Source organism: Monodelphis domestica, chromosome 4 (assembly GCF_027887165.1).
Source record: "Monodelphis domestica isolate mMonDom1 chromosome 4, mMonDom1.pri, whole genome shotgun sequence".
NCBI classification, from domain to species: domain Eukaryota; kingdom Metazoa; phylum Chordata; class Mammalia; order Didelphimorphia; family Didelphidae; genus Monodelphis; species Monodelphis domestica.
In genome coordinates, this window is record NC_077230.1 from 266,715,270 (window position 1) to 266,730,046 (window position 14,777).

General features: G+C 36.4%; 1 protein-coding gene and 1 long non-coding RNA gene across 6 annotated transcripts in view; one reads left to right on the plus strand and one right to left on the minus strand.

The window, feature by feature from the left end:
- DEUP1 (deuterosome assembly protein 1) overlaps nt 1–14,777 on the minus strand; it is a 209,489-nt gene that overhangs the window by 64,052 nt on the left and 130,660 nt on the right. For all 4 annotated transcript variants that reach the window (XM_007495030.3, XM_007495031.3, XM_056794508.1 and 1 more), the window contains one exon: nt 9,090–9,225. In XM_007495030.3, coding sequence (XP_007495092.2) covers nt 9,090–9,225 — 136 coding nt within the window. Of the gene's footprint in view, nt 1–9,089; nt 9,226–14,777 lie in introns of those variants that run through there.
- LOC103099339 (uncharacterized) overlaps nt 1–14,777 on the plus strand; it is a 65,055-nt gene that overhangs the window by 28,538 nt on the left and 21,740 nt on the right. The window lies entirely within an intron of this gene.

A 14,777-nucleotide genomic window follows, 5' to 3' on the forward strand; every position in this document is an offset into this window, starting at 1 on the left:
TAAAGGAACACAAACACCAAAATAACATTTTTCCATGAAAAAAAACCCCTCAAGTTTTCAATTTTCGTTTGACTGAGCCATACTAGATCGTTTCATATTCGAAATGCTCCTCCATCCTTGAGCTTGCTTTGTGTCATTACAGAGGAAATGGATTTTTAGTATACATGATTCAAGTGGGAAAAGAGCTGCACAGTTAATTCCAAGATACTCCTTAGACTGGAAAAATCTCGATGATAGTAGTCATGTTTATTTTATGGCAACTCTACAGCAGAACATTTTAGGATGTTAATGCAATAAAGCAAACAGCTTTATAGAACAAAATACTTACTATTTCCTAGTTGCCTTGTAGTAATTATTTACTCAAGAAAACAGAACAAGATTTTTCAGTTTCATTCATCAGCTTTGCAAATGCTTTGCCAGGCCATTTTTTTTTCTTGGGGGAAGGGAAAAGCAAATAAAAAAGTGTAAAGGCTCATATATGTCTATTTTGTTTTAGCCTGGTGTATTTATTGAGAGTATATTCTGTATGTCTTTGTAGTTCATCTATGTGTGTATTTAAAAGCTTTTCCAGTTCTTTCGCTCGTTTCTCTTCTTCCACAAGAAAATGCTGTGCTGCCAAAGAAGCAGGGAATGCCATCTCTGGGGGAGACTGAACCAAAAAAATAAAAAAGTTCATCTATGTGTGTATTTAAAAGCTTTTCCAGTTCTTTCGCTCGTTTCTCTTCTTCCACAAGAAAATGCTGTGCTGCCAAAGAAGCAGGGAATGCCATCTCTGGGGGAGACTGAACCAAAAAAATAAAAAAGAGTCAGCTGAGAAGAGCAAGAATAATGTGGTTTTCTTTCCCCCACACTCATATGGTACATTACATCCCTAAGAGACTGCCAAATACTTTATAAATTTAATGTTAACAAAGACCATCATTTGCATTATATGATCTAGGAGTATAATATAGACACCTCTTTTGTAAAATACAGGCCCCATTGCATAATGAGAAAGGGTAAGAAAATTTGAATAAAAACAATAATCATTGCAGCAGAACCTTTCAACATTGTACACTATTAGTTGGCAAATGTAAAGTTTTTGACTTAAAAAAATACTTCTTACATTAAAAATAATGTCTTTCAGGATATACATTAAGGAGGGCTTACACTTAACAAAGAATAGCTTATTACTACTTTGAGAAATGTTTGCTTCATAATAAAAACAAAATAAATTTGCTGGAATCTGATTCCCTCGTTGTTTTTGATTCACTCCATATCAGTCACCTGAGAGTGAAGAACACACTCCTGAGTGTGTTCACTCGCCTCCCCCCAACACAGGTGCTCTACTTTCATAATTAAGAGCACTGAAATGTCCCTGCTTGAGCAAATCCCTTCATAACATTTCTTCCTATGCCTCATCCTCTTAAATTTGTGGTCACCAGGACTTCTAATCCCTCTACCCTTAAATATTGTCTACTTTCAAATTCTTTGCTTCCTTGTCCCAGTACAACTCATGTCTTGCTGAATCCCAGTCCTGGATGACCTCTATCATCTGCCTATTCTATTCCTTCTCCTCCACAGCCAAAAAGGTTGGAGAAATTGTGTCTACTAGATCAACCAAGATTTTATGCTACCTAATCTCGACTAGACCCTTGCTATTATAAGACAATCATTTCTTGATCAACCCTTAAGTGATCTGCTCTCAGACACTAGCTGTGTGACCCTGGGCAAGTCACTTAGTCACATAACACTGTTTGTCCCAGTTTCCTCATCTGTAAAATGAGATGGAGAAGGAAATGGCAAACCACTCCAGTGTCTTTACCAAGAAAACCCCAAATGGGGTCAGGTAGGACCTAATTGAAAAGACTAAACAATAATAGACCCTACAAGTCAATTACTGAAGTGTTTCTGCTGTCCAAAATATAACACCTTTGGAGTTCACAGAAATATAAAATTAAAGATAAAGGGGGCAGCTGGGTGGCTCAGTGGATTGAGAGTCATGCCTAGAGATGGGAGGTCCTAGGTTCAAATCTGGCATCAGACACTTCCCAGCTGTGTGACCCTGGACAAGTCACTTGACCCCCATTGCCTAGCCCTTACCACTCTTCTGCCTTGGAGCCAATATACAGTATTGACTCCAAGACAGAAGGTAAGGGTTTAAAAAAAATTAAACATAAGAATATGATATATATGGGAAGAAGACCTTAGCTTCCCTTTTGTTCTGGCTTAAATTCATTTGCACGCTAACTCAGAAAAGATTTTGGAAATGTTTAACTAGTTTCAATCCCAAACAAATGGGTCAAAAAAGAAAAGGCTGAGTTTTAACTTGGGGGTACTTTTCCTGACTTTTGTCAGTAGGATGTAGTGGCTCTGACTAAAGAGCTGCCAATCTACACTTCTCAGGAAGGTATTCTGAGATGGCCAGAAGGTAGCTCTGAAGAGATGAATCCAGAAGCCAGTAACAGGAAGGAACACGTAGAAAGCACCAATATGCTCAGCAGCCACTATGCAACTAGCAGAATTAACAATTAGCTGAGAAAAATTATGTGCTCAGTAGTTGCCATTGGACTAGTAGGTACAAGCAGAACAGTGTCCAGTGGAAACTATGCATCCCGCAAGATGAGCAGCACGATGACATAACCGGAAGACAATGGTGGTCCTTCAGTGTCAGAGGCATGGGTTAGTTGCTCTTCCACATAAGTGCCCTGGCCACATGTGTTTCCTATGTGTGCATGCGCCTCAGGAGTGATATCTATTTGTCCACTCTCTCTAATGATAGTATGTGGGAGAATGTGTGTTAGGGTTATGGGAACAATGTTCTAATACCACTTTTATTACCATGATATTTCATGAAATCTCTTTGCTTTGAACTAATTATGTCCTCTGGCTGAGTAGAGAAAAACTAACCACATTAGTAGGGGCCCATGAGCTATGGTTTTTAGAAAATGTGGACCTATTGAGAGCTTTGAATATGGGGTAGCCATTCTGAAGACTTCATGGTTGAGAAGAGGGTAGCTTGGGTGCTACACAGCTCTTTTACATTCCCCACAATGGATATTCCAAGCCTCTTCTTTCTACCTTTCCCTCCCTCTCTCATAAGATTTCACTTTATACTTTACTGAGAAAATAGAAGCCATTCACCATGAGCTCCTTCTTCACATTTAAAACAACTTGTCATTTCCTATTCTTTTATTCTTTATTCTAATGAGAATAAAGTCTCTAAGGAGATGGCCTTTCTCTTCCCCAATGCCAATCCCTTCTTGTACTTTTGATCCCATCCCCTCCCACTCCATCTGGCATACGATCATCCTGCTCCTCTAATCTTCAGTCTCCATCTACTCTCTCCCTCTCTACAAACATGCATAGGTCTTCTCTATTAAAAATCTTATTTGACACTATCATCCCTGCAAGTTCTTATCCTATCTTTCCTCTTTCATAGACCAACTCTTTGAAAAAAACTTTCTACTCTTATCTCTATTTCTTTTTACTAGTGTCTAAACTCCTTGATCTGGTTTCAGACCTCAGTCCTCAGCTGAAACTGGTCTACCAGTGCTCTGTAGTCACCATATCTAAAGGTCTCTTCTTAGTTCTCATCCTTCCTGACTTTGTGTAGCATACAACAGTAGCAGTAGTACTGTTGACCAGTTTATGTTCCTAAATATTCTTTCTCTGTTTGGGGGAGGGGGACTTTTGAGACACTTCTGGGTCCTAATTCTTTTGCAATCTGTCTGACCACTTTTTATCTGGTGGTGGTTGAATATACCCTGCATCTCCATTGGGATATAATGCATGCTAAGGCTCTGTCTTGACCTCTATTCTCTTCTTTCTTTATATTCTAAAATAGCAAATCTCATCTGTTTTCATGGGTTTAATGATTGTTTCTTTACAGAAGTCTGTAATAGCAGTGTCTCTACTAAGACTCAGTCATAAGTCACCTTTTAGATATTTCCATTTGGATGTCACAAAGGCATTTAAAAGTCAATGTATCCAAAATAGGAACTCTTTCCTCCAAATCCACTTCTCTTTTGAAATTCTCTATTTCTGCTGAAGTCACCCTTTCTTTTTTTAACTCTGCTTCAAAACATTGAGAATAATTCTCAACTTTTTCATCTTTTCTCCCCATCTCTTGAACCTCTTTTAACCTCTCATATCTACCCAAGCCTTATGGATTCTACTTATAAAACATTCCTAAAAACCCTCTCTCTACTCACACAACTACTATCACCTTTTACCTGGATTATTGCAATAGCCTCCTATGGGACATCCCTGCCTTCAGTCTCCCTGGACTTCAATTCCATATTTCAGACTGATATCAGATTAATATTCCTAATATTCTATTACCCCAAACTTCTTGACATCACCAGAAACTCCTTATTTTCCTAGTATAATCCCTCCTCAATAAAATAATTAGATGATAATTAAAATAATTTCCTCACTCTCAACTCTACTATTTTCTATTTTTCTAAGACTTTGCTTTACAACAGTTATCTCCTTTTTACATCTTCTATCTCTTCCTTCTCTACTGGTACTTTTCTATCTGTCTTTAAATTTGCTCAAGTCTCCCCAATTCAAAAAAAGACTTCTCTTGATTCTTCTATTCCATCCAACAACTATCTAATCTTTAGTTTCTACATAGTTAAACTTCTTGAAAAAGCTATCTATACTTGATACCTTCACTTCCCCCTCACCCATATAAACCCTTGAATTCTATAATTTTTCCCTGGAAATCCCTCTCTCAGAGATTGGTTAATGGCCTCTTAAATTTTAAAGCATTGATTGGCTTACAGATTTAGGATTGGAATCGACCTTAAATGTCAGCTAGACCAACTTCCTCATTGTACAGAGGTAGGTGGGGGGATATTTCCCCAAGGTCACATAGGTAATAATTAGCAAAGCCAAGGCTTATACCTGGCGGACTCCAGATCCAACACTCTTTTTTCCCCTGTACCTCAATACTATTATTATTTTTTCAATCTTCATGTTTTCTAAGCTCTCTGACTTTTGACACTGCTGACCCTTACCTATAGATATTGCTGACCCTTACCTATAGATATTATCTCCTCTATTGGCATTAAACAACATTCTCTCCTGACTCTCTTCTTACCTCTATAATTGCTCCTCTTTCTGTCCCCTAAAGATTAGTGTTCCCCAATATTTGTTCTTGATCCTCTTTTATTTCATACTACATCTCTCAGAAATAATAGTCTTTCTCAATACCGTTATCAAGTCCTATCAATTCTTCCTCTGTAACATAGATTCCTCTTACCTTCACCTCTAGAACATCCCTTTACTAGAATGCACCTGAATTAACACAATAACTTTAACAGATCTTCCTACCTCAATTTTCTCCCTTCTCCAATTCATCTTTCATATTGCTAATGCCAAATTAATGTTCTATATTTTTAGTCCTATTTATGTTACTCATCTGTTAAAAAATCTTCAGGGGATCTCATTACCTACTGAGTAAAATAGAAATCCCTTTGCCTGACATTTTAACAACTCACATTTAAAAAGCACTCTGAGGATTACAAAACAATTTCACCACAACAACCCTGTGAAGTAAGTAGGGTAAATATATCAAGATTTGCATTTTATAGATAAAGAAACTGAGGCTTAAGATGACTTGTTTATGGTCATAAAGCTAGTAAACATCAGAACAAGGGTTGAACCCAAATTTCTTGACTCCGTGTTCATCATTCTTGCCTCTGTACAACCTGGCATCATCTTCTGTTTCCTTATCTCATATTGCTATTCTCACAATCTATAATGGTCCAACCAAAATGGACTGCCTTCTGTTCCCTGAAAGCTTTTTGCCTCGTTGCCTCTGATTATATGCATCCTCTGCCTACAAGGTTCTTCCTGCCCCATCTTCACCTACTAACTTCTATCTGTCCTCTAAGGATCCACTCAAATACCATCTCTTCCATGCAGTCTTCTCTGATACCCCATATAATGAATAACCTTAACCTCAGGTTTCATGAAGTACTTTATTTCTCAACTCTCCAATGCACTTACCATATGTTATTGAATACATGGTATATAGTTGTGAATATGTGGAAGTTCCAAGAAGAAAGAAGTCGGATCTAAACTTTGTATCTCCCCACTAGCTAGCACAGTGGATCGCACGTATTATCACTGACTAAAAGAATATCCGAGCTGAAAAGAAATTCTTCTACGACATCCCTGACAAGTGGCCTCCACTTGAAGACCTCTTGTGATGGGGAAGTCTTTACCAAGGCAACCTGTTCAACTTGTGGAAAGGTCTAATTGTTGGGAAATATTTCCAAGTTCTTGCCCATCGCTCTGAGATCTGTTCACTAAAGCCAAGCAGTCTAATTGCTCTATTACATCACAGCCCTTCAGATACTTAAGAGTGATATTGGTCTTCCCAAATGTCTTTCTAAAGTGATAAAGTTATTTAGAGAGCATCCATGAGAGATACTTCAGGGTTAAACTGATTCTACTCAAATCAACAAGCATTTATTAACAGCCTATTATGTGCAAGGCATTGTGCTAGCCATTAGGGATACAAAGGCATTTTTTTTAAACCCTTACCTTCCATTTGGATTCAATACTGTGTATTGGCTCCAAGGCAGAAGAGTGGTAAGGGCTAGGCAATGGGGGTCAAGTGACTTGCCCAGGATCACACAGCTGGGAAGTGTCTGATGCCAGATTCGAACCTACGACCTCCCATCTCTAGGCCTGACTCTCAATCCACTGAGCTACCCAGCTGCCCCAACAAAGGCAATTTAAAAAAAAGTCCTCTCAAGGTGTTACCTTTTACTGGGCTCACCTAACATTTAGAAAGACAGGCAAATACAAATAATTTGAAGAGGGATTGGTCACTGACATAACAACAGAGGGACCTGGAAAGGTTTTGAGGTAGAGGTGACACATGAAAAGAAGTCAGAGGAGAGTTAAAGATTCTAAGAAAAGGAGGTGAAATGGGGTGTCATCTAGGCAAACAATATGTATGGGCTATTGACGAAGACTTAGAGATAGAAGATGGAATGGGAGGAAAGAAGTCCTGCTTGGTTGGTGTACAGAGTGGAGTAAAGTGGATCAATGTGAAATGAGTCTGGAAAAGCATGTTGGATCCAGACTGTAAAGAGCTTTTCATTTTTAAGAACTTCCTTCTTATATCAAGCCCAGATTTGACTCTTCGCAATTTTTATGTACTCTTTCCTGCTGTTTCTCAGGGACTGTGCAGAACAAATTTGTATTTTATCCTAGAAGCAATGGGGAGACACTGAGGCTTCTTGGGGAAGAGAATATCATGCTCAGGTGTGTGTTTTAGGAGGGTTATTTTGGTATCTATGCAGAGGACAGTTTGGAGAGAGCCAACTCTCTCCAAAGCACAGGAGAAAGGTAGCTGAATCTGGTATACCAATTAGGGAGTCAGTGTAAAAGTACAGGTGAGAAGGGATGAAAGACTAAACACATGTGGCTGCTGTGTAAATGTAGAGGAGGGATTACTGGATGGGGTGGAGAGGAGGTGCGCGAGTGTAAAGTAAAGGAAGACTCTAGAAAAATGATGGAGCCCTTCACAGAAACACGGAGTGTGGAGGAAAGGCAAATTGGGATTAGAGTAATCTATTTTGGACATACTGTATTTGAAAGGCCTACGGGATGAATCTGTTTAATGATAATGCTGGACTTCAAGCTAAGCAGAAAGAGCTAGAATATTCTAATAATACGGTCCTTAATGGATATCATGAGCATTCCTGTCTTCTGTTTGAAAGGAAAATTTGCTAAATTTTGGAAAACACTTAAAGATCAGATAGAAGAAGTTTACCTGTTAGGGAATTTAGAAAGTGCCCATAGTGCTTTTCAGAGCTCAAATATGGGGCATGTTTTATATATTTTGCTTATTTTGTTGATATGTTGTCTTTTCTTATCCTTTTTTGTGGAAATGAATGAAAAATATAATTAAATGGATAATTTATTTATATTTCTGATCTTTAAGGGTATGCATAAGTCCCCAAAGTATTGGATTCAGGTTTCTCCTTCCTTGCATACTATCTTGTATTTTTTAGTCTCTCCTTCCTATGACTACCAAAAAATATGGGTAATAAAATTTTTAAATGAGAAAAACTAGTGTTTCCATAATATGCCATCCATTTAAGCCTTATCTGATTTTAGCATTTGCATAAAATACTTGCATTACATAGAGATATATTGTAAAAATCATTAGATAATATTAAAGATGTTTTGAATCTTACATATACAGACTCCAAAGTCAATATAACTTACTAAGAACAATACTATTTGTTTTCTGGCAAAATGCAGTTCTGAAAAAAAATACTATGAAAAAGAAGTATTTGATTATACCATTCACTTATTTTTTTCTATATACTTAAGATTTTTCCATTAACTGCTGAAATAGAAATATGTGCAGATATATTATTTTCAGAGTCCAGGTACCGGAGTAGTTGAAATATTAACACTGCACAGAAAATGGTGTTGGTGCTCTGTCTGCTCAAATTAGTACCACTTTGGCAAACAGAAACATATCCAATATTGCATCTAATCCACCTCATGTAAATGCCTAAAGCTCCTGGACAACTCTCAGATTATTTGTTTAGCAGTGTTCCATTTCTCAAGTTGCCAGACTTACCAAATGAAGAACCCAAAAAAACTTGATAAATTGCAATTCCCTGGGAGAACACTATCATCTAGATTAGAGTTCTCTCCTCTACATAGAGATATTACCTAATGAACTGCATATCAAACTTACAGTTTTATTCAAGGAGTCAACTCTTTTAATAAAAATACAATTTGATATATAGATATCTGCCATAGTTGTAGGCAGCATGTTCATTTTCATGTAAAAGTGACCTCAAACTTTGTTGCAGAATGCTAATAGCAAAGTTTAATGCAATTTGAATACAATGAAAATTGATCATTTATGTAGGACTTTAGAAATAGAATATTCTTTATCTTCTATGAAAGTCTTATAAGTATTATTTCAATTTTACAGATGAGAAAATTGAGGTTCATAGGGATTCAATGATTGCTAATGGTCACACGGTAACTTTCCAAGTGGGATTTAGGATCTATAGTGATCATTCCTTTAAAAGAGAAAAGCTCAAAAACCAGCAACTCACCAGTGGATAGACTCCATCTTCACTTTCCAAAGGACTTGCTACATCTTTAACGGGAAACATGCTACACTGGGACTGAAATGCCATAGGTGATGTTGTACTTATCACACCTAAGTTTGGTTCACATTCTTGGCTAAGTCTACAAGAGAGGGAGAATTATCACTATTACTACTGTATTTATACCATTTTCACAATGTATTTTACATATCAAACTCTCTTTCATGAGAACTCTAAAGTAGTTGCTATATAAACATCATTATGGAATAAATAGTACAATTTTTTAATCAATTGATGCCTTTTGCATTTATATATATATAATCATTTTTTAGTACATTTGTCCGCTCTCCTACCCATCAATTCTTCCTTTGTACCAAAAGATCAAAAATGAAACTACTAAAGCTCATAAAGGTCATCACAGATCAAAGATAAAAATCAAATGAAATATTATACAAAGTACTAATCACAGTGCTAGATTAATGTTTATTCCCTTCCCTTCATTGAATCAAAGGATTTATAAAAGGGTAGGAGACATCTAGAAGATGCTAGAGATCATGTAGTTTAACTTCCTGAGGTTTGTTAGAGGTATTCAAGGACAATTTTCTACCCTAGTCTACTCCGCTCCACCTCACTTCCCCATTCCATAGTTTGATTCCAAACTATTTGGTTTATTGAGAAAAGAGGATTAATATTTGTTTGAAGAATGAATAAATTGAGCAGGACCATGCTTAAAGCCTTGTAGGGTCAATGGGGAGGCTCCAGATTACCTGAAGTCTATTCAAGGGTTAGATATTCATTCATTCAAAAAGCATGTATTGAACACCTGCTATGTACATGCCATATTCTTTTTTTTCCTTTACTGATATAGTGGAGCTTAGAGGTGTTACTGAACTCCAGATTGGATTTGATTCTAAGAAATGGATTTTTTCCTACTTATGAGAGTTAATACAGAATTTTTCTTCTTAACTGGTACAACAGAAAGAGCTTAATACTTTACAAACTGTAACTACTAACTTTTCTTATCAAACAGAAGAGTAAAGGAATGGTTAGTTACATATCAATTTTAAAAAATTTATTTATTCCAAAATAGCAATATTGCTATTGTTTTGCTATTACAATTTTTGGGGGAACAATATCCAATTGTTTGTTAGAAGCAGTCAAATACATAAGTAAAAGATCAAGCAATTTGCATTGGATATTACACTCCAAATATTAACATTTTTTTCTTTTTGGTGATCAACAAATTATGACCTTGTATATAAATTCCTGTATTCAAAGTGAAGTGCAAAATTGAAGTTAAATAACCTGATAATTTAAGTAGAAAATAACACAAAGTACCTGTTTCAGTTAGATATTTATATGAAATATATTATTAAAAATTTGCATGAATTCTATATTTGGCTTTTAGGGCTTCAGGATTATTTAATCATGAAAGTGAACTTTTATCATTTTTTAAAACCTTACCTTATTGATTCTAAGGCAGAAGAGTGGCAAGGGCTCCAGTGATGGTGAACCTTTTAAGAGACTGAATACTTAAACTGCATCCCTCATGCCACATGTGAGCTCCCCTCCTTACCCCAGACAAAGGAAGAAGTGCTCCCATTGGGCTGCTGGGCAGAGGGGTGGATGATGAGAGAAATGTCCTCAAGCACATGTGGAGAGGGAAAGGGGAGCAGCCCCCTCTGGCATATATGCCATACATTTGCCAACAGAGGGCTAGGCAATGGGGATTAAGTGACTTGTCCAGGGTCACACAGTTAGGAAATGTCTGAGGCCAGATGTGAACTGAGAACCCATCATCTCTGTGCCTGGTTCTCAAATCACTGAGTCACCCAGTTGCCCCCTTTATCATTGTTTAAAAATATTGCCTACAACTCTTTTTTACATTTTTGCTTTTGTATCTTATTGCCATTCAATTGTAAACCTCAGAACAAATTTAATTTTTTAAAAACCTCCTTATTGCCTTTGATGTATCCATATTAGATATTTAATTCTCTAACAGTGTCCTTAATTATACTTAATCTCATTGACTTCCTTAATGGATTTATGTTTTGCTTGTTTAATGCATTATTTTTGCCATGCCAATCTACTTTAAAGATTAATTTACTGTTTAATATTCTGAATTCTGTTTATAATTAAACATAGATAACCACAATAGTAAAACATTCATTTAGGTTCCTGTCATTTATGAGAAGTTACACCACTGTGTCCTATTTTAGACCAAGTGAATATCTTGTGTAAGAACATGATGTTAAATTTAATTAAAATAGTTGAAGACCTCAAAAACACGAAAAATCCATTCTTGAAACTAGTCATTCAGATTCTTAATAAACACTAATTTCAAGACTAGCATATTTTAGTTGACCATAAATCATAAATTATGAAATTCTTTTCAATGTATACCCAGAGAAGATATATGTATATAATTCCTATATACATATATTTTTCTTATTATGCAAACCTCCTCAAATTTATGCATAGAAGTAGCAATAAAAAGTTAAGTGAGACATCTATAAAGTAGTTCATAAAAAACAAACTCAACATGTTTTCCATTTTACTTATCTAGAAATGTATCTTTTCCCTCCATTCTCCAAAACCATAATTACCATGGAAACCAAACAGCAAATTAAACTGAAATAACATGGTTTATGATGTGCACAATAAGAAGGAACACTCCACAATTCAAATAGAATTATAACAATTGCACAGTACATCTGCATATAATCTAAAGTTGAATCTTTTAATTTGAATTAGGCTATGTCTACACTCCAAAGAACAGTGGAAAATTAAGGCAATTATCCAGATAATTCAAGTAAAACAAAACATTTAATTGCCTAGGGATTTAAAGAAAAACTGTAATTTATTCTAAATTATCAAGATAATTGTCTCAATTACTCACCTTGCTTTTTGTGTATTTGACCAGAATTATTACATTAGCCTTCTTTTCATTGCAAAATTAATAAAATGCAGAAAGACCATCTGAAGGGAAGACTAGATTATAAAATGTATTTACACTTTAAAGCCTCCTTTATTCTTACAATTCATGGAATATAACTAGCTATGCAAACATTTCATAAAAACCATCTCTCATTAAATCTGTTACCTTCATCATTTTAAAAGCTACTGTTATAAACACATGCTTAAGATTTTGTATACATCATTAGCTTATCTGTTCTGATTGCCTTTTCCAGTACATTGTAAGCTCTTTGAGTACAGGGATTTTCTTCTTTTTCTTTCTCTTTCTTTCTTTCTTTCTTTCTTTCTTTCTTTCTTTCTTTCTTTCTTTCTTTCTTTCTTTCTTTCTTTCTTTCTTTCTTTCTTTCTTTCTTTCTTTCTTTCTTTCTTTCTTTCTTTCTTTCTTTCTTTCTTTCTTTCTTTCTTTCTTTCTTTCTTTCTTTCTTTCTTTCTTTCTTTCTTTCTTTCTTTCTTTCTTTCTTTCTTTCCTTCCTTCTTCTTTCTTTCCTTCCTTCCTTCCTTCCTTCCTTCCTTCCTTCCTTCCTTCCTTCCTTCCTTTCTTTCTTTCTTTCTTCCTTCCTCTCTTTCTTTCTTTCTTTCTTTCTCTCTCTCTCTCTCTCTCTCCTTCCTTCCTTCCTTCCTTCCTTCCTTCCTTCCTTTCCTTCTTTCTTTCTTTCTTTCTTTCTTTCTTTCTTTCTTTCTTTCTTTCTTTCTTTCTTTCTTTCTTTCTTTCTTTCTTTCTTTCTTTCTTTCTTTCTTTCTTTCTTTCTTTCTTTCTTTCTTTCTTTCTTTCTTTCTTTCTTTCTTTCTTTCTTTCTCTCTTTCTCTCTCTTTCTTTCTCTCTTTCTCTTTCTTTCTCTCTTTCTTTCTCTCTCTCTCTTTCTTTCTCTCTCTCTCTCTTTCTCTCTTTCTCTTTCTCTCTTTCTCTCTCTCTTTCTTTCTCTCTCTCCCTCTTTCTCTCTCTTTCTCTTTCTTCCTCTCTTTCTTCCTCTCTTCCTCCCTCCTTCTCTTCCTTCCTTCCTTCCTTCCTTCCTTCCTTCCTTCCTTCCTTCCTTCCTTCCTTCCTTCCTTCCTTCCTTCCTTCCTTCCTTCCTTCCTTCCTTCCTTCCTTCCTCTCTTCTTTCTCTTTCTCTCTTTCTCTCCCTCCCTCCCTACCCCATTTTCTCTGTTTCTTTCCTTCTCTGTATCACCAGAATCCAGCACATTACTTGATACCTATTAAATTGCTTTAATTGATTGAATCTTTGCTGAATTGCATCAGAAGGACCCATTCTGGGTTCCCCAGATCCCCCCTTCCTCTGTGTGTGGAGGCAGAAGTGAGAGCTGTCAAGCTCAATTGATACTACTTTATGATGTAAGACTACAACTTAACCCTTTACTTCCCTGCATCATTTCTTTTGGACAGTCAAACAAAAGCAGAATTCTTTTTGAAGTCTCATAAACTGATGAACTTACTTGACAAAACCAGCCACTCCTTACTTTTGTCACTACCTTATAATGGTTTCCTCTTGAAAAGATTTCTGCCTCTCTGATCAGTTCTCACATTCTGGAATCTTTCAAATATGTTTAAATTCCTACTATTTCACCCTGGAGGAAACTGAGTATAGCAAACAATGGTAATGATAGAAGCTCCTATTTATGGGTTGCTTCCAGGTTTAGTTTATGTTGTTGTTGTTTGGTTGGTTTTCATGACTCTTTGTGAGTCATTTGGGATTTTCTTGGCACAGATACTGGAGTGGTGTGCCATTTCCTTCTCCAGCTCATTTAAAGATAAGGAAACTGAGGCAAACAGGGTTAAGGGATTTGCCCAGGATAGTACAGTTAGTAAATGTCTGAGGCCAGATTTGAACTCAAGAAGATGAGTCTTCCTGACTCCAGGCCCTAGGCTCTATCCACTGTGCTATATAGTTTCCCTACTTTCTTTATGTACATCATTTCAAAATAACCTTTGAGCTAGGTAATTTAGGTATTCCTATTTGTTTTGCAGGAGAGGATACTGAGGCTCTGAGACACTGGTCAGCCTGCCTTTGGTCCCCCAGTTAGTAATGGTAAGGGTGAGATTCAGACCCATGCCTCTCCTGATTCCACCTCCATCATCCTTTACATTTCATCATTTTGCTTCATAAACTTTATGTTTGATTTGCTAAAATCACAAGATGAGTCTGATTCTAAATAAATGTTTTGGGGTTTGGGTCAGTCCTGTTCCCATTTACCATAGCTTTTTGGAATCTTGGCCAATGCCAATTTGGCTCAATAAAAAAATTTACTAAGTGTCTGTTATGTGCTAGGTACTGTGATGGACACTGGAGATATAAAGATAGAAGTAAAAGAACTCTTGCCCTCAATGAGCTTATACTCTAATGGGAAAATACTTCAGATATAAAAATGGATATAAATGGATATAAAGCACACACATACACACACACACACACACACACACACACACACACACACACACACACACACACACTGATTCCAAGAGGTACTGTGATGCCTTCGTGGTGTTTGGAAGGAACTTGGGAATTCTAAGAGCAGGACTGAGGAGGTAGAGAACTCCTGAGGTACCACCACCTGTACAACAGAATGGAGGTGGGAGTTGGAATGCTAGAAGAACTTTAGTCAAGAGGACCAGAACAATTTGATTCTAGGTTCCTCTAACTGAGGGTTTAGGTTACTGTTCCAGTGATACTGACCTAAGATAAAAATAACAATAATATTAACCACAGTAAAAATAGCTGG